General features: G+C 43.9%; 1 protein-coding gene and 2 long non-coding RNA genes across 11 annotated transcripts in view; 1 reads left to right on the forward strand and 2 right to left on the reverse strand.

Moving 5' to 3' along the window:
* Positions 1-251: 251 nt before the first annotated feature.
* MPC1 (mitochondrial pyruvate carrier 1) lies at positions 252-9703 on the reverse strand. Its single transcript, XM_081296235.1, has 5 exons — positions 9515-9703; positions 4945-5023; positions 2666-2762; positions 1004-1136; positions 252-766 (listed from the first exon to the last, which is right to left on the reverse strand). The coding sequence occupies exons 1-5, from the start codon at positions 9583-9585 to the stop codon at positions 742-744; spliced, it is 405 nt and encodes a 134-aa protein (XP_081152361.1). The 5' UTR covers positions 9586-9703; the 3' UTR covers positions 252-741.
* On the reverse strand, positions 8676-9508 carry LOC308650235. The gene is made up of 2 exons (XR_014022292.1): positions 9310-9508; positions 8676-9253 (listed from the first exon to the last, which is right to left on the reverse strand). It is a non-coding gene; the product is annotated as an uncharacterized lncRNA (long non-coding RNA).
* Positions 9704-10033: 330 nt separating the features above from the next.
* The window catches only part of LOC308650234, a 53274-nt gene continuing 45747 nt past the window's right edge, over positions 10034-17560 (forward strand). For all 9 annotated transcript variants that reach the window (XR_014022283.1, XR_014022284.1, XR_014022285.1 and 6 more), the window contains exon 1: positions 10034-10639. This is a non-coding gene — a long non-coding RNA (uncharacterized lncRNA). The remainder of the gene's footprint in view (positions 10640-17560) is intronic.

Below are 17560 nucleotides of genomic sequence, written 5' to 3' on the forward strand. Positions count from 1 at the left end.
GATACTTCCTCTATAAAAGGTCCTACCTGCTTCACAAGGCTGTGTGAGGCCCAGAGAAACAGGAACAGTGACGCAGGGGCATATACATTCTGAACAGCTGGGACTGTAGCACTTTCCTAAGAAATTGGCCTTCTGACTCTTCACTTCCTCAGGAAATCCTAATAATTTTCAAGGAATTATAGTTTTCACCTATAATGTCTTTCATATTGTTCTGCAGTTCCCTAGCAAATAAAGAAAGATATTTAGGCATGTTCATATAACAAATATTTAAATCATTTATTGCCATTTAAGTTACAGCATCTCAATGTACATACTGCATGGAAATACACAGACAGTTTTTCAAACACTGAAGATCAGATTTTAGGTATGTGTTAAGTTGTTGGATACCTTGCAGTCATTAAAGTCAAGAAGTCTGAGTATTTAAATGTGAGTATTATAAAATTTTGCTGTTCAGTTTTTCATTAAGCAAATCCCAACAGATAATATGTGTATGAATACAGATAAAACCATCATTGGAAATTATTAAGTTAATTGCATATTTTGAGCTACTCTATAAAGAAAAAATATTCAGTACTTGTAAGGCAGCAGAGAGTTTGTTTAGGGACTCCCAGCTATATCTATAAAAATGGTACAGTTAGTAAAAATAGCATTCCACATTTCCTCCTATTCATGCTGATGGAATCTGTGACTCTGAAGCAATAGCTGGGGTGCTGTCCTTTCAAGAGCTTGTTCCTTCCACTTCTATGCAGATGCCTTTTTAGTCATCCTGGAAATAATCACAAAGAAAAATTCAATGAGAAAACGCTGCTCCAAGTGACTTTAGAAGACAGCTTTCCATATGCTTATTTTAACTTAAGATTTTACAAAAACTGAAATATCCTATTTTCATGTTAAATAAGTCAGGTTTTTCCACCTAGCATCCCAGCTCCCCACTGCCACTAGCACAAGGTCTTGGTTTCTTTCTCCCCAATTTCTCCAAGCAAAGTAATTCAAATCTGCTTACTCATATCTGATAAGCCGTCCTCCCTGAATGAGCTGGGCTACTTCGTTTGTTGCATGGCATGCAAAGAGAAGCCAGTTTCGAGGTTGCACCTTGTAGGCAAATCTCATGAATGTCAAAGAATAGCAACAGAGGGCTGCAGAAACACCAAAGCAAAAAACATCAATAACTTACCATCTAGATAGCTTAGGGCTGAAGGGACCAGAGACCAATGGGTCCACAGCATTAGCCAAAAAAAAGGACACTCTTCTGCTAAAACCCATGGCAGATCATAAAAGGTACTATAAAAGGTACTGCCTCTAGTAGAAAGCTCATGAAATATTTCACTGTACTGTGGAATATTTTTTGTTATCACTTAAACATTTTAGGAACATATGTTAGCAAGAATAAATGGAAACAAATTCTTGACACATTTGTGCCTCTTAGAACTGTTTATAACTCATCATTTGAGAGAACTATTATTTATGCTTTTAACAATAGTTTTATATTCAAACATCAGGGTTTCAAGTAAACTTGATGACACTCTTCCAAATCAAGTTTACAACATAAATCTGTTGGCTGTGGGGGCTGGGGTTGTGGCTCAGTGGTAGAGTGCTTGCCTTGCATGCATGAGGCACTGGGTTTGATCCTCAGCACCACATAGAAATAAAGATATTGTGTCCACCTAAAAATTAAAAAGAAATATTAAAAAAAAATCTGTTAGTTGACTATCAGCAGGATTAAGATGGAATATTTTTCAGCTCGGTATACTAAATCTTAAAGGTGAATGTTACTATTTCTTAAGTATTGAGGCCAAGCCCTTGTCCTGGAGCAGTGGCCTAGGAGGGCCAGAGTGCAGGCAGTGAGCATAGGCTGGGGCCACGTGAACCTGAAGTGTGGTGAGCAAGGCCAAGGCGAGCCAGGGCACTTTGGCCTGTGGACGTGTTGACGTGTCAACATGCTGTGGCCCAGCACAGGCTGGTAACTAAAAAGAAAATTAAGTGGGGACAGACCAGAATGACGAATGCAGAAATGTTTGGGCTCAAGAGTTAACCAATAGTGTTGGTACTTTACTAAAACCTGTTTAGCAGAAATTTGGACAAATAGCATTGATCCAAGAGCTCTGTAAACCCTTAGACTAGCACACTCAAGAGGCAACCTGCTATAGGGTCCCCTCTCATGCTTTTACTCTTGCCTTCCATTCTCCGTGAACTTCTTTCTTAGGATTTGTGAGACAAAAACCCAGAAGAAATTGGTAGTGAGCTGCTTGGGTCTATTGCAATGCTGGAGAGCATAGTCCACAATTAAGAACTCTAACACATCGCTTGATAATAATGGAAAAGAGTACGGCTTTGTCAACTGTGACCCTCAGAACTGACAGTGGCAGGCATCCCCTACTTTAATTAGCTGCAACACTTAAAATGGGCTTTCTTAGTTGCAAAAGCCTGCAGTTTATGCAGGCCCCCAACCCAATCCCTAGTAGAAATGAAGAAATCTTGGTTTTAAGTACTTCAAATTAATTTTATTTCTTCATCACAGAGAAAAAGATGACACTCTTCAATGTCACCATATTCTTTATGTCATGTTCTACTAATGATTGTAACATCTGATGCTACAAATGTGAAATGTGAGCAACAGCTCTGCTATGTGTGAAGTCCTCTGAATCATGACAGTCTGTGTTCTTACCAAATGTCATTCGTCCACTGATGATCTCTGGAGACTTCTTCATGTCATTGATGGCAGCAATGGGGAGACCCCAGTTGGCTACTGGGCCCCAGAAGTGCTACAAAACATGAGAGAAGAAGAGAGGGAAGAGTTAAGGTAGAGCCATGAACAGGTGCAATCTTCCTCAATCTCCACCTTTACATGATGCAGGTTCACTGGGTTAATTCATGGGTGGTTATCATTGTGTGATTGTTCAAGGGCTTTCATATGAGTAGGCAGTTCTCACAAAGGAGCCCAACTCGAGAAAGAATTAGGTTGTTTACTAAGATCCCTACCAATTTTCAGATTCCAACTCAATAATCTCATTGTTCCATTCATTTAAAGAATTTAAAAATGAGACCAACTCTTTACATGGTTCACTCTGGTTATAATTTAAACCTTGCTAGAACTATTCTCCCTAATTGTTTAAATCTATTAAAATTACTTTTTTTTCAAGTTTTAATTCAGATATTAACTCTTAAAAACCCTAAAAGGTACTTTTTCTGAAGAAAAAAATTAATAAGGGAAGAAATTGTTTTTTAGCTCATATGAGCTATTCTAAGATCAGAGATCTCCCCCCAGGCCCTAAGAAATTATGACTGGAAAATACTTTTGAAATAGTAGCAAAAACTTAAAGAAATGGACCAACAGTTTTTATTTCATCCTACAATTACTGCCATTCAAGGTTACCAAAATTAAGTTGTCCATGGTTAATAGCAACCATGCCCAATTTAATTTCTGAGGCTAAAATTTTTTTAAAAAGGCCAGTGGCTTTTCTCCATTAAACTGGAACTGTTTTATATAGAATTTAACAATACTATCTTAAAATCTGAAAGGATCCACACTCTGATAGTTAATTATCAGAACATTAAACAGTGAAAGAGTTCCTTGCTGGATTTTTGCCTATCATACACAAATACAGAGGTGGAATAAATTGAGCATCATTAAAATCCGAAAATTCTCTGAGAAGAAGAAACCAAGAGAAATACAAGAATAATGACAATTACATTTTGTGTGATATAAAAATATTTTGAAGTTTATTTAACATGCTGAAATGTAAATCATGAGGCTCATGCTTAAAAGAATCATGTCAAAGCTCCTATTCAGCCAGGACGGTAAAGATTCAGGGTCTAACGCACAAGTTATCACCTCTCAAATTGGAATGGTTGGTTACAGAATTTCTGAAATTCTGGAATAGCTAATTAGTCTTCTTGTATTCAAACTGGATAATATCTGAATAAGATACTCACTGCTTATGCTTTACTCTCTTGTATTCCAATGAGGGACAGTCATTTTTATTTCCTTTCCCTTCCCCTACCTCTGTAAGGAGAAGTGCTCACTTTTCCCTTACCTACTAACTTCTCTTCTACCTGTCCTTTACTGGGTGTCGTTTCATGTCCATTCCATAGTGACTTTCCTTTTCCTCCTTTTTGACTCGGACTTTCTCCACTTTTCCATTCAACCTCTGTTCGGCGGTCTTATCTCTGTCATGCACAGACTCCGAGGGCTATGACGGAGCCTGAGGAGGCTAGGGCTTATCTCTACCACCAGGTATAAGGGCGCCTTCCTGCACAGTACTAGCAGACAGTAGGTGTGAAACCATGAGTAGTCCTGCAGGACTTCTGGCTAACTGGTCATATTAAAATTTTAAGCGTGATCAGTGTTAGATTACATGAGACAGTTCGGCATGCCAAGAACTACATATACATTTATTACTGAGTCATAAGCATGAGTCACACTTCAAATATATCCCTTAAAAATAGCATAAAAGGTAAAAATCACTTTAACACTGATTTAGTAAAAATACCTAGCCTTAGAGAGTTTATAATGCACACTTTCTACTCCACTTTTCTCTTCCTTTTTTGGAGATACATATTAATACATGCTGCCAGAAATTCATCAATTTCTAGAACAATAAGGAATTTCATGATTAATATTTGAAAAGAGAAAATTAACACATTTTGGACTAAATGGGAAAATAGTTTTACTCCATTATGATTCTTTATTGTGGCTTATTTCAAACAGAAATACGCAGCACCATGATCTGCCTCTGTTTTGAAATCTAGCCCTGGACACCTTCCTGCTGCAGAAGAACCACCACAAGCTGCTGCTCCTTCCCTCTCTCCTCTTTCCTTCTCCCCTTTTCTCTATTCTTCCCCACCCCCTCCCCAATTCCCTCAGCTGCCAGGCCTGGGGAAGCACCATACACACAGTGCACTGTCTAACAGGGTGGCCAGGTGGCCACCTCAAGTGAAGGACACTGTGTCTGTTGTCCGTATCTCTGTTAATGCAGAAAGTCTGCCACAGCCTGAAATGGAGAGAAACGATTTTCTTACCGTACTATTTTGTGAGGAATCATCAAGGTTCAGACAGAAGAGGCATGGAAAAAATAAAAAAGATCAGATGGTTACAAAGAGTTGGTTCTGTTAGGTTCAACTCACACATTTTCAAGTTTTAGTAACAGGATTCTAGGGTTAGCAACACACATTTCCTTTTTTTTTGGTTTTCTCTTTGTGATCAGGTAACATTTCTTAACTTTGACCTATGAAATTATATTTACATTTTATGGAAAATAAGCTTAATCTTTAGAGTGGAGCAGCCAAAAATAAATACAACATAAGTCATAAACACAAACCACACATATAACTTAAAAATTTCTACAAGCCACATTACAAAAAATATAAATAAGCTGGCATGGTGGTACATGTCTGTTATCCCAGCAACTCAGGAGGCTGAGGCACAACGATTGCAAGTTCAAAGCCAACCTCAGCAATTTAGAAAAAAAAGTTTTTTTAAATATAAAGGCCTGGGGATGTGGCTCAGTGGCTCAATCCCTGATACGAAGGAAAGAAGGAAGAAAGGAAGGAAAGAAGGACAGAAATTAGTTTTATTAATTTTAACACATAATTAATAAAGTTATGACTTAGATACTTTACATTTTTTTGTACAAATTCTTTGAAATCTAGTGTGCATTTTACAGTCAATACACATCTCAGTTTGGACTAGCCACATTGCAAGTGCTCAGTATTGGCCTGTGGCTCACAACTGTTAATTTTAAAAATGACAAGTTGGAGAGAGGAACACCTCTGCAGAATTCTATTAACAATGAACTTTCAATTTCTACTCACTATTGCATTATCACCACAATGAAAGCCTCAAGGGGGTGTGTATTTTTGTTTCTACTGAACAACCAAAAGTGGTGCCTGGTGTTTAAAGTATTTGTTGAATGAATGAAGAATGAAAATTTTCAATGATGTTTTCATGGATGTTAAACGTGGTATCTTTAAAAAATACATTAAAAGTTTTATAGTTGAGCAACTCTGATTTCTAACATGGCAACTTCTCTCTTAAGCCAAATTCTCAGTTTAGCTATTGAAAGAGTTACTGAAAAAAGACAATAAAATCCTCAATACATGCATTCAAGTCCAAAGAGCTCTCCTGGTTGTTTCATTAGAGGTCACAGAGATTCTAATTTAAACATGAAAATAATCGTTGAGGGTGGCAATATACTTCAAGTAGGTTCCATTAGGAAATGCCTAAAGCCATAGAAAGGCTAATAAATTTCACTACCCAAATTACACTTCACAGCAAGTTCAAATTGGGCATGGCACTTTTTGAGAAAGATCCATGATCTTAAGATCGGACAACATAGTCTAGGTAGAATAGTCACCTATAGCATTACTCTCCTTAAAATATCTTTTTTAAGGATCTGAACACAGGCCTTTTTAAAAAATTATAAATTAGCAAGGACACAGTTTTTTTCCTTATAAAAATATCTTAAAAGAAGTAGTACTCGAAATGTAAAGTTCTGACTTAGAGATTGCTATATTTGGCAGTGGTTTGGCCCCCACAGGTTTGTGTACTGGGGGCTTGGTCCCCAAATCAGCAGTGCTAAGATGGTGGGGTCTTTCAGAGGTAAGGCATTGTCCAAGGTGATGCAGTCACTGTCCTCAGAAGGAATCAGTGTGGGTTCTCGTGGGATGAGTTCTCAAGAAAGTGGGTTATTATAAAGTGAGGTCACCCCACAAGCTTGACCCCTTCTGCATGCTATCAGTTCCCTTTCTGTTTCTCAGATGAACATTTGTCAAGCACTATTCTGTCACTAAACAGGTACCAAAGCACAAAGGCTAAGTAATTTACCCAGATTCACAAAGCTAGAAAGCAACAGGGATAGCTTCAAAGTCATCACCTGGGTGTAGCAACACCATCATCACATTTAACAAAATTGTCAACAATTAGTTAACATTATTTAACACTGAGATCATATTTAAATTTTCCAGTTGATGCAATTCAGTGGAAGAATGCTTTCCTAGTTTGCATGAGACCCTGAGTTGGAGGGGAGGAGGGAAAGGGGGAGGGGGAGGAGGGGAGGAGGAGGAGGAGGGGAGGAGGAGGAGGGGAGGAGGGGCTTTAGAAGTTAGAAGAGCTTTCCTTTAGGAAACCTCTATAGCCCTTCAGTAGGCTGTAAGAACAATACAGATCTGTAGTTGTAGGGGATACAAGGCATGTGTAAGTTATTCATGAAGTAGGAGGAGGAATAGAACAATGTTTTTGGTGGGAACAAAAAAGTTATAATAAAATTTCCTTCTTTATATGCTTTATTCTCCTTTGCTAAGAGAAATCAGGGCTATAAGCAAGGAGGGTAGGAGAATAAATAGAAATTACTTTCCTCTGATAGGTTCTAAGAAGAAAGTTTTCTCTATGTAGGGGAGAAAAAAGCTAAAATAAAACTTCTGGTCAGTTTTGAAACTTGCCTTCAACTAGTTTGGCGGCCTGATTGTGAAATCCCACTGTACACAAGAATGGCAGGAAAAGCAAGGTCAAAATCATAGAACCTTATACCTCACACTGAAGATTTTAACTTATCCAGACAATAAAACTTTCTGCGCGCACACACACACACACACACAAAATGATATATTTCGAGGTGCTATAGCCTATGCCTGTAATCCTAGCAGCTCGGGAGGCTGAGATAGGGAAATAGTGAGCCAGCCTCAGCTACAGCGAGGTGCTAAGCAACTCAGTGAGACCTTGTCTCTAAATAAAATACAAAATAGGGCTGTGATGTGGCTCAGTGGTTGAGCACCCTTGAGTTCAATCCCTGGTACCAAAAAAAGATATATTAAAATGTATAGTAATTTGGAGTTCCCAAGTATTTTCATATATCCCTTAATCAATTAAATTTTCCTGATACCCCAACAACATAGGATATTATCCTGAAGCCCATTTTATGGAACTAAAGTCCATCAAGATCGACTTGCTTGCAATCTCTTCACTAGGAAACCATACTTCTGAATCCTAGTTTAGTGCCCTAGTATTGGTGGCACTTTCCTGGGCACTGCAATTCTTTTCTTTTCCTTATTAGTCAAACTGTAAATTAACTAAAGTAATACTGCAGAACCTATAAATATATTAAAGCTGCATGAGGTTAGTGTTAGAAGAAAATGTTCAGACAATATATCAAAGGATTCTACTGAAAACCCTGGCTTTTCAGTAGAAACTCATCCAATAGAAGAAGATATAATCTGAGAAAAGCAGGGCTGTCTCTCCTACTTGAGAATATATTTAGCACATTCTTCCTACATAACAGAACTGCTAGATGATCACCAACATGTTTCTACAGTTAAGGTGTAGTAATTTTATTCTTCATTATACAATACAGTGTCATCCCTTAGCTATACTCATCAGGAAGGGCGATTATATAAACAGGAGACGTTAATAAAAAGTAAGAATGTAATATTAAAGTAAGAATGTAATATTAAAGGTCATAAAGAAACATAATTGCAAGAACTAAGAACATGTCCTGGGATCACCACTTTGCTCAAAATTTCCGACATACACTAAGGATAAATTGCCATGCTCCACAGTATTTAAGTTACCATAATCTTATTTAAGCATAGAAACTTTTATTTTAAGAGTCAGGAGAGAAGCTTCTACTTCCAAGTTTACCACATGGCGGACTGAACCATTTTTCTTACCTACTGCTTTGCAAAAATTTAAGTAAAAAGTATTGGTGATAAAGTTCAGGATTTAGAAAACCAATCCTTTTTATTACTAAAATCAGGGTGCCTCTATGCACTACCCTTTAGCTGGTTGTAATAGGACATGTTTCTCCAAAGCTTTCATTAATTTACTTCTTAACCAAACTGCCATTGAAAGGGGAAAAGGAAGAAAATGCCCACATTTTTCTAGGTTTCTAAAATCACACGCAGATAAGCTGAGACCAGGCTACTGAGCCCGCAGCGTCTGCGAGGCTGTCACACGCCGGGGCTGGCCCAGGCCTGCAGCGGACACCCGCTCCGCACGGCCACCAAGGCGCTGGGCAGCGGGGACCGCGCCCGCAGAGGACCCGCAGTGCGACCCCGAGGGCGCCCGGCGACCGCCGCCTCCCAGCAGCGCACCTGCGCGCGGGACCCGAGAGGGGCGCCCTGTCGCCGGGCGGGAGGAGCACCCCCGCTGTCCCGGGAAGGACGTCACACGGTCGCCTGAGCGGGAGGGGCGTCCCGGGGTCACCGCCCGGGAAGGGTGTCTCCTCTGACACCCGCGCGGGAGGGGCATCCCAGTCACCGCCTGGGAAGGGTATCTTTTCTGTCACCCGCGCGGGAGGGGTGTCCCAGTGTCACCGCCCGGGAAGGGTGTCTTCTCTGTCACCCGCGCGGGAGGGGTGTCCCAGTGTCACCGCCCGGGAAGGGTGTCCCCTCGGTCGCCCCCGTCCCCCGCTCGGGTGAGGCGCCCCAGGTCGCCGTCCGCACCGCGCGTGGGGCAGCCCTGGCCGGCGCAGCGACGAGGTGGGCGGCGTGGGTCCGGGGTCCCGCCGGCCGCGCGCCGCACCTCATAAGGTAGTCCCGGAAGTCCTTGCTGCGGACGTAGTCCGCCGCTTTCCGCACCAGCGCGCCAGCCATGTTCGCACCGGACACCGGGCCCTCGCGCTTCTGCAGTCTCCGCCGCCCCTGCAGCCCAATGTCACTCCCGCCTACCCGCTGCACCCCACAGCTGGCTAGCAACCGCGGGCCCACCTCGCGACACTCCAGCACGCCTTACGGCTGCGCCGCACCGCGGCCTATGGGAGGGCGCAGGGCCAGAGGCGGCGGCGCGGATTGGCTGACGCGAGCAGCACACCTCCTTCCCGCCCCCTGGCGCGAGGCGGGGAGGGCGGCGCAGGGCCTGCTGTCGTAAAGCGGCCAGGCGGCGGGGATTGGCTGGCGTGGCCCAGCTCCCGCCGCTGATAGCCCGCAGGAGAGCTGCTCTCGGAGTGGCGCTAGGCGCGGGGCTGCGGGCTGTGCGCCTGACGGGTGGGCGAGGTTCCTGCGCCACGCCTGTCGCCGAGGGCAGGTGCCTTCCCTACCTCCTCAAGGGCACCTTGGCGGGGCTGCGGGCCCTGCCTGCGCCCTTGAGCCCGGGCGCCCCGGGTCTGGGGTGCGTTGGCTCGGCCTCGCTGGCGCAGCCGCTGCTCGGGGGACCATGCTTAGGAGGTGGTCACCCGGTGGCCCACGGGGGCGCATTTAAAAATAGCATGAAACCTTAGTCCAGAGGAAATGTAGCTGCCCATGGATAGGAGGCTATGTGAGTCCTTCCGGGGTGCACGTTGACAGGAGGACACTTGTCCAGGGACTTGAAAACACTGGAGCTCAGAGCCATCCCCCCATGTCAGCAGGACTAGGAGGTTAAGGGGCCTTAAAGGACTTGTTGTTCCTCCCGGTCAGGCACAGAGAAAAGACTCTGTGGAGTTCCCCGTTTCAGATGAAAGGCTGCACGAGGGAACACTAGTGACTGCCATCCCCACCCTGAAATCTCATTACCGATCTGGGAGAAGACCGAGGAACAAACTAGAGAATCTTCACAAGCTACACTGTTTCAAGGACCCCGTGCTTCCCTCCCCTTAGAAGAGGGGTATAGTACCTGTCTGAATAACGTCAGGTGGGTGGGAATCACACTCCTCTGACTTCCCTTTTACAGGTTAGTAAGTTTGTAAACCTTTTCTCTTATTATGGTTGCTAGGTTTTTTTCAGTGAACCTTGACAGGGTGGAGAGGAAATTTCCCTTCCTTCTTACAAAAGCAAAACTTTCAGATTATGCACTGAAAAAAAGAAAGAAAGAAAATATTGAAGGCTTTTGTTTTTCAATTTTCCAACTGTTTGTTTTTGGTATTTTGGTTTTGATGTAGACAATCTAGCCTTTAAAATGTCTCTGGTGAACAAATACTATCTAATTTTGCTGGAAGAAATGTAAATAGAATGTTAACCAAACAGTTCTTGAATGTATCAGAATATAAAACAAGCAGTTAGTTGAATGTATTAAAGTTACTGGACATGCCCTATGGCCCAACAAGACTATTTCTCCATCTCTAGAGATGGAGATAGGACAGACAAGCAAGTTTGTACAATTTCACACATATAGCATTATTCTTAGTATGGAAGGATTGGGAACAGTTAACATCTCCACACATAGGGAGAGCTGAATACAGCATAGTGAATCCATTCAATGGATTACTATACAGTAGTCAAGACAGTAAGGGGTCCTTTATGTGTGCTGTTTAAACATCTTTAAGATTTATTTGCAAAGTTCAGAATATTGTGTGAAGTATGCTACTCATTGTGCATTGGAAAAAAGAAAATATATACATGTGTATTTGCAAAGATGCCAAAAAAATGTCAGCAGTGTCCCTCTAAGGTAGCTGAGGGGACAAGGGATGGAGGGAGACTGACTTTCACTCTGTCCATTCTTTTGTTCCTTTTAGAGTTTGTATGATGAGCAGACACTATCTGTGTTAGCTTTTCATTACTATAATAGATAACTAAAGTAAATCAAGTTATAAACAAAACAGGCTTATTTTGTAAGTTCTCTGTCGAAGGAACCGCTGAGCTAGAGCCAGTCCAGAACAGGCTTATTTTGGTTTGGACTTTTGGAGAATTATTGGCCCCATTGCTTGTGAGGCATTATGTCATGGCAGGAGCATGTGGCAGAGCAAAACCACTCATCTCATGGGAAAGAAACCAAAGACTAGGAAAGAGCTAGGGGCTGCGGTCTCAATAGCCTCCCCCTTTTTTTGTACTAGTGAATGAACCCAGGGCCACTCAACCACTGAGCTACATCCCAGTCCTACTCTCGGTGAGACAGGGTCTTGTCTCACTGAGCTGCTGAGGCTTGATCCTCCTGCTTCAGCCTCCTGAGCGCTGGGATTACAGGCATGAATCACCGCACCTGGTTTTCAATAGCCCTTTCAAGGGCACAGTCCCAAAGACCTAAGGCCCAACTAGGCCCCACCCCTTAAGGTGCCACCACCTCCCAACAGTGTCAGACAGGGACCATGCCTTTGTCATATGGGCTTTGAGGGACTTTTAACTTAGCAGTATCTATTTAAAATATCATTAAAGAAACAGAATAAATGCCTTTGAGAATTAAAATAGCTAGACTTTGATTGAATTGGGTTCATTTTCTGTTAGAATCAGTGAGGTTTGTGGGTCATAGCTGCCTTAATCATCTATGAAAGTGTGTCTTTTAAAAAAAAAATTTATTGTAGTTGGACACAATACCTTTGTTTTATTTATTTATTTTTATGTGGTGCTGAGGATCGAACCTAGCGCCTCCCACATGCTAGGCGAGTGCTCTACCACTGAGCCACAACCCCAGCCCCATGAAAGTGTATCTTGATACACAATATTGCAATTCCATAAGCACCAAGAAGCTCTTCCCATCCCACAGCCCCATGATGGGGTTAGGAATATCCCATGGTGGAGAAGCAAAGACAGAGTGATTGCTGATGTTACCATGCGTAGCTGCCTTTCCTTGACCAGGAGGTGCTCTGCTACTTCTCACGTGGACCCAGAAGATGGCAGGAAACTGAGGAAGACTCTTGAATGACACTGGACTGCTGCCACAGATCAGCCCAAGGAGAAGACCTGTGTGAGAGGGGTCCTGGATCTCCTTCCTAGCTGCTCAGTCTTATCCCCTAGTGTTTTTCTCTCCCTCGTGAGCAGGGGTTCTGAAACCTGAGCTGTGGGAAGAATCCTCTGCAGAGTGCTAGATGCCCGCCTCAGCCTCAGGAGGTTGGGCATCACTGCAGGAGATGCCCTGTCTACTGCCTGGTGGGGCACGTGGAGAAATGCCACTGAGGCCGTTTGCCCCTAGTTTACCGTTGCCACCAATAGGTTAGCTAGCACCAGGAGACTTTGCTTCCTCCCTCTGGGCCTACGCTAGACTGTGGAGCATTCTGATAGTCTCCATCCTTGGAGAGCATGGGCTGGAGTGTTCAAGTAAGGAAACAGAACACCGTGCTACTGAAGGAGCTGACCTGGGATTTGAACCCAGCTATCTTCCACTCTGAAAGCCAGGCTGCCCCTGTATTGCATGCTGCCACAAGAGTTCTTTCATGCTAACATGTATTTGCCTCTCCAAGTTCGAAGCAGGCAGTGTAGTCTAACGTCTAAGACAACCCAGCAACAGACAGACAAGGCCAATGATTTTGCAAAGGTTCAGAATCATCAACCCCCTGTGGTCCCCTGTGTTTGCACAGTGTGTGGAAGGCACAAGGCAAACATCACCAGCCCCTCTGAATCCCAGTGTGATGAGGGCAAAGGCCCAGATGTGAGCCAGAGTCTTGCTGGTTCATTGCTGTTCAGAAAGCAATCATAGAATTGGGTGCACCCCAGCTCCCCTGCTGACTGGGTCAAGGACAGGATCTGAGGGCTTTGATTTCTATAGTCAGAGGCTGGAAGGATACTGGCCTTTCCTTAACAGAGCACCAATCAGGGCTCAGCGTCACACAGGCACTTTGCATGCACTCTGGGACAAGGTGACAGGCTTGTGCTGTGGGAGGGGGTGGGTGCATTTCTCTGGACCCACTGGAAGTCACTTCTGTCACAGAGGATTCTCCATTCTTCCAGAGCCCCAGAGCCTTTGTAATACCTGAAGGTCGCGCCTGATGCCAGCTTTCATCTTTGTGCTCGAGGAAGTAGCTTCCTACTACCTGAAGTGCTTTTATTCCTTTTAGAAATGAAGGAAATGGTTTTCTTAAAAGTATTTCTATTCCTTTCATAGCTATCTCAGGGAAAAACACCTATTTTATGTGTTCAATCACTGATTAAGATTAATTTTTTTCAGAATAGTGTATGTTTAACTAATTTGACCATACAATGAAAACTGGCTTTAAATGTATTTTTTATGGGATGTTTAGTGGTCATATCAGGGTAATTGACATATCTATCGTCTCAGATATTTATAGTTCTTTTGTGTTGGGAACTGAAACAGTTTTGTCATTAAAAACTATCTTAGTCATGTGCATATGGTAGATTTTTTATGTCCACTATATGACCTATCTATTTTTATAATAGTCCAACTAGCTTTGATTAACTTACTTCCATTTTAACATGTTAGATTTTGTTTTGTTTTGTTTTTGGTTCCAGGGATTGAACCCAGGGGCATTTACCCACTGAGCCACATCCCCAGCCCTTTTTACATTGTATTTGAGACAGGGCCTTGCTAAGTTGCTGAGGCTGGTTTTGAATTCCCAATGCTCCTGCCTCAGCCTCCCGATCTGCTGGGATTACAGGTGTGTGCCACGGAGCCTGCTCAATGTGTGTCTTGGTTGGCTTTCCAGGTAGGCCTGTACCTTCGGTCAGGGTGATTACCTTTAAGCACATGTACTTCCCTTCTTTCTCCCCTTGATCTGAAGGTTCCTGGCAGCATCACGTCAGAAGAAAAGCTCCCATCTACAGCAAACTGACTTCATTTTCTTTCAGAATAGGGAAGGGGGAGCGCAGTGGTTCTGAGTGTGAGGTCAGACACGCACTCCACAGGCCGGTCCCCTGTTGCCTTGTTTCTGCTCATGCGCAGTCGAGGACAGTGATGGCCTGCCGTCCGCCCTGCAGGGTGGGGTGATGACAGGTTGTTTCCTGGGCAGTGTGCAGTGGGCAAGGACACTAACAAACCATGCTGCCTTGTCTGCGTCTTGCCCAAGACGTGCCCCGGTTGGCAGCAATGCTGGCACACATTAATGTGATCAGTTTATAATTGAAAGACTATAGTAGATGAATAATCTAAGAAGCCAGTGACACCTAAATTCAAAGCCAAGGCACATTTTAAATACGAATATGGGCTGGGTGCAGCTCAGGCAGAGCACTTGCCTGGCACTCATTGGCCCTGGGAGCCATCCTCAGCACCGCGAACAGGATGGGAACAGATGTGCGTGGGTGTCCTTTAGCCACTTACCTCTCCTGTTCTGCTTCTGGCAGATCCTTTGTGCTGTACCTTGCTGGACGAGCAGCGTTCCCCTTCTCCACTCTCCTTTTCCATAAAAATCATAAAATGCTCTGTGAATTTGCATGCCATCCTTGCACAGGGGCTGTGCTAATCTTCTCTAGATAGTTCCAGTTTTAGTACATGTTGTTAAATTTTAAAAAAATGACAGGAGTCTAATGTTCCAGAATAAGCACCTGCCCTGGACCCCAACAGACCAGTCTAAAAGTCCAAATGGAGTCACTTACCCTGATTCCAAGTCACCAAGCTGAAACTAGCCTGCTTATGGGGCTTTCTGAGAAATCCCACCAGGACAGTAACAGCCAAACAGACTACGCCAGCTAGCATGGTGATGAAGTCAATCCTTTCGTCAGGCTCTTCCTGTTGCTTTGTCCCCCTTTCCTACAAGGAAATTACAAGGAAAGCTATTTTGAAATGACCCATGTGCCTTCCTTTGTTTCTGCTTTCTTTAGCTCTTTTCTGTCTGTGAAGTCACCCTCTTAGGTGGGCCAATCAGAACATTCAATTCTAGTTTATGGGATGAAGTGTTGCCTGGTTCTGAAATGGAAAAGGAAGCCAATTAAGATTATCAAGCTGAATTATGGGATTGTGTCCTTAGCAGTGTGTTGCAGATACCAGCCCTTACCTTTATCTTCACTCTTGATGCTGGTTCACACAGTGTGGACCAAGAAGCTACTAAGAAATGGTTTCACTGTAGGGAAGCAGCACTCTTGGCACTCAGTAGCTTCCTCATGAAAAAATGGCGGAGGGATAACAGAAATAGAAACCCCAGTAGTTTGCAGTTCCTGTGGAACTGAGAGACTCAGACAACAGTTAACAGTTCCCCATGGAAAGGCAGGAGGGAGCTAAATCACACGGGGCGTGAAATAGTCACCCACAGTCACAGGGGACCCGCTTAACCCCCTTGGCAAACACTGGTAGCTTCCCCAGCCCTGTGTCCTCAAGAGTTTATGGGGGACAGTGTCCTTGATCAAATGTACTCAGGACCCTTATTTGAACTGGACATGTGGTTATTAATTCCTGCAGTTCCTCTGGAGTCTTGGAGCCTGGGTGAGCTGTGATTCTGCAAGACAGGATCATACCCTGTGGACTTCCCAGCTCCCTTAGCCTTGGAACCGCCTGCAGGGGGCATCTTGAGGTTGTGGTCAGTGGCCTGACAACTTGAACCTTCTGACTGGGGGTGTTCTGGGGATGCTCAGAGCTGCACAGGCTGAAGGAATGCTGCATTTTGTACTCCCCACATCTGGCAGGTTACTAAGACCCCCTGGACCTCACGTTCCTAATCTACAAAATGGAAACAATAAATATCACATCCTATGTTTTTCAGTTTTTATGAGAATTAAAAGGAATAATATCTGTCGCTCAGTGGTGGAGCATGAGCTTCACCTGCATGAGGTTCTGGGAGAAAAAGAAAAAAAAAAAGGGGTGGATTTCTACATCCACGAAAGACCTGGTGCCATAATGTACTCCATAATGTCTCTTTTCACTTTGTTCTTCCTCATGGAGCCTCAGTGGCCACCTGTCCTGCTGTCCTTTCTCTTGGACTCCTAAGCAGAAGGTTGTAGTATAATCAGGGAGAGGTCTAAAGGTGTGCTCCCTTTGATCCTCAGAGCACTAGGTTTTCTCTAGAGGGCAAAGGCTGAGCAATGTTATCCCTCCTGATGTCTGACCCTGGAGGAGGTCGAGGGTGTCACCCTACCTCTGGGTCCTCATTTGGACTCCTGGAGCACAAGCGTTTGAGTCTGTGCAGGATGAAAACCAGGACGGGGAAGTGAGAGCAGGTGCCTCAGGTCTCCACTCATAGCCCTTTGTCCTGGAAGCTGCCCCTGCAGTCCCAGCTTCCTGCAGGGCAGTCAGAGCGCAGGGCCTGTGGTTGTGGGGTGCAGGGAATCCCCCTTCATCTGCTCCTCACACTGACAGGCATACTATCAAAGACTGTGGGGCTGTATCAGTAGAGTAGGAAGCCATCCCTGAGAGACCCCCTCTTGCCAAACACAGGAGAATTCCACTATCAAAAGGAATAACTTAACTACTAATGACTGAAACACTGACTTAGATAATTCTATGAATTCGTGTTCCTCAAGGAAAAAAAAATTAGAATGGAAGAGCTCAGAATGGGCGAAAAGTTTTGAAATCATCTATCTGATAAGGGACTTGTATAGAGATACACAAGAAACCCTTACAATTAAAAACATCAGTTCGAAAAATGAGCAAAGGATCTGAATAGATATTTATCCAAAGGAGATAAAAGGCCAACAGACACAGGGAAAAATGCTCAATGCCTTTAGCCACCAGGGAAATGATAACCCAGAACACAAGATGCCCCTTCACTCCATCCCGAATGGTGGCCATCCAGATGATGGAGCGAGCAGGTGCTGGTGAGGATGTGGACAGCAGGAACTGCTGGTGGCAGAGTGGAACTTCAGCAGTGCAAAGGAGTGCAACTAATCTGCCAAGGAGCCAACACCGTGTTGGCACGTGACTCACCCGTTCTACTCTTGGTCTGTACTCCAGAGAGAGGAAGATGTATGTCCACACAAAGACTTGTGTACAAGTGCTCAGAGCAGTATCATAAACAAGACCCCCAAAGTGAAAAGGATGCAAATACTGAATCACTGATGA

Source organism: Spermophilus citellus (assembly GCF_964194105.1).
Source record: "Spermophilus citellus genome assembly, chromosome: 5".
In the NCBI taxonomy this organism is placed as follows: Eukaryota; Metazoa; Chordata; class Mammalia; order Rodentia; family Sciuridae; genus Spermophilus; species Spermophilus citellus.

Excerpts from the sequence above, each read along its gene's own strand:
- MPC1 (XM_081296235.1), bottom strand. The coding sequence starts at position 9,585 with ATGGCTGGCGCGCTGGTGCGGAAAGCGGCGGACTACGTCCGCAGCAAG. Across the intron at positions 5,024-9,514 it reads TTCCGGGACTACCTTATGAG|TACGGTAAGAAAATCGTTTC; the intron begins GTGCGGCGCGCG and ends CTCACAAAATAG. Across the intron at positions 2,763-4,944 it reads AGATACGGACAACAGACACA|CACTTCTGGGGCCCAGTAGC; the intron begins GTGTCCTTCACT and ends CATGTTTTGTAG.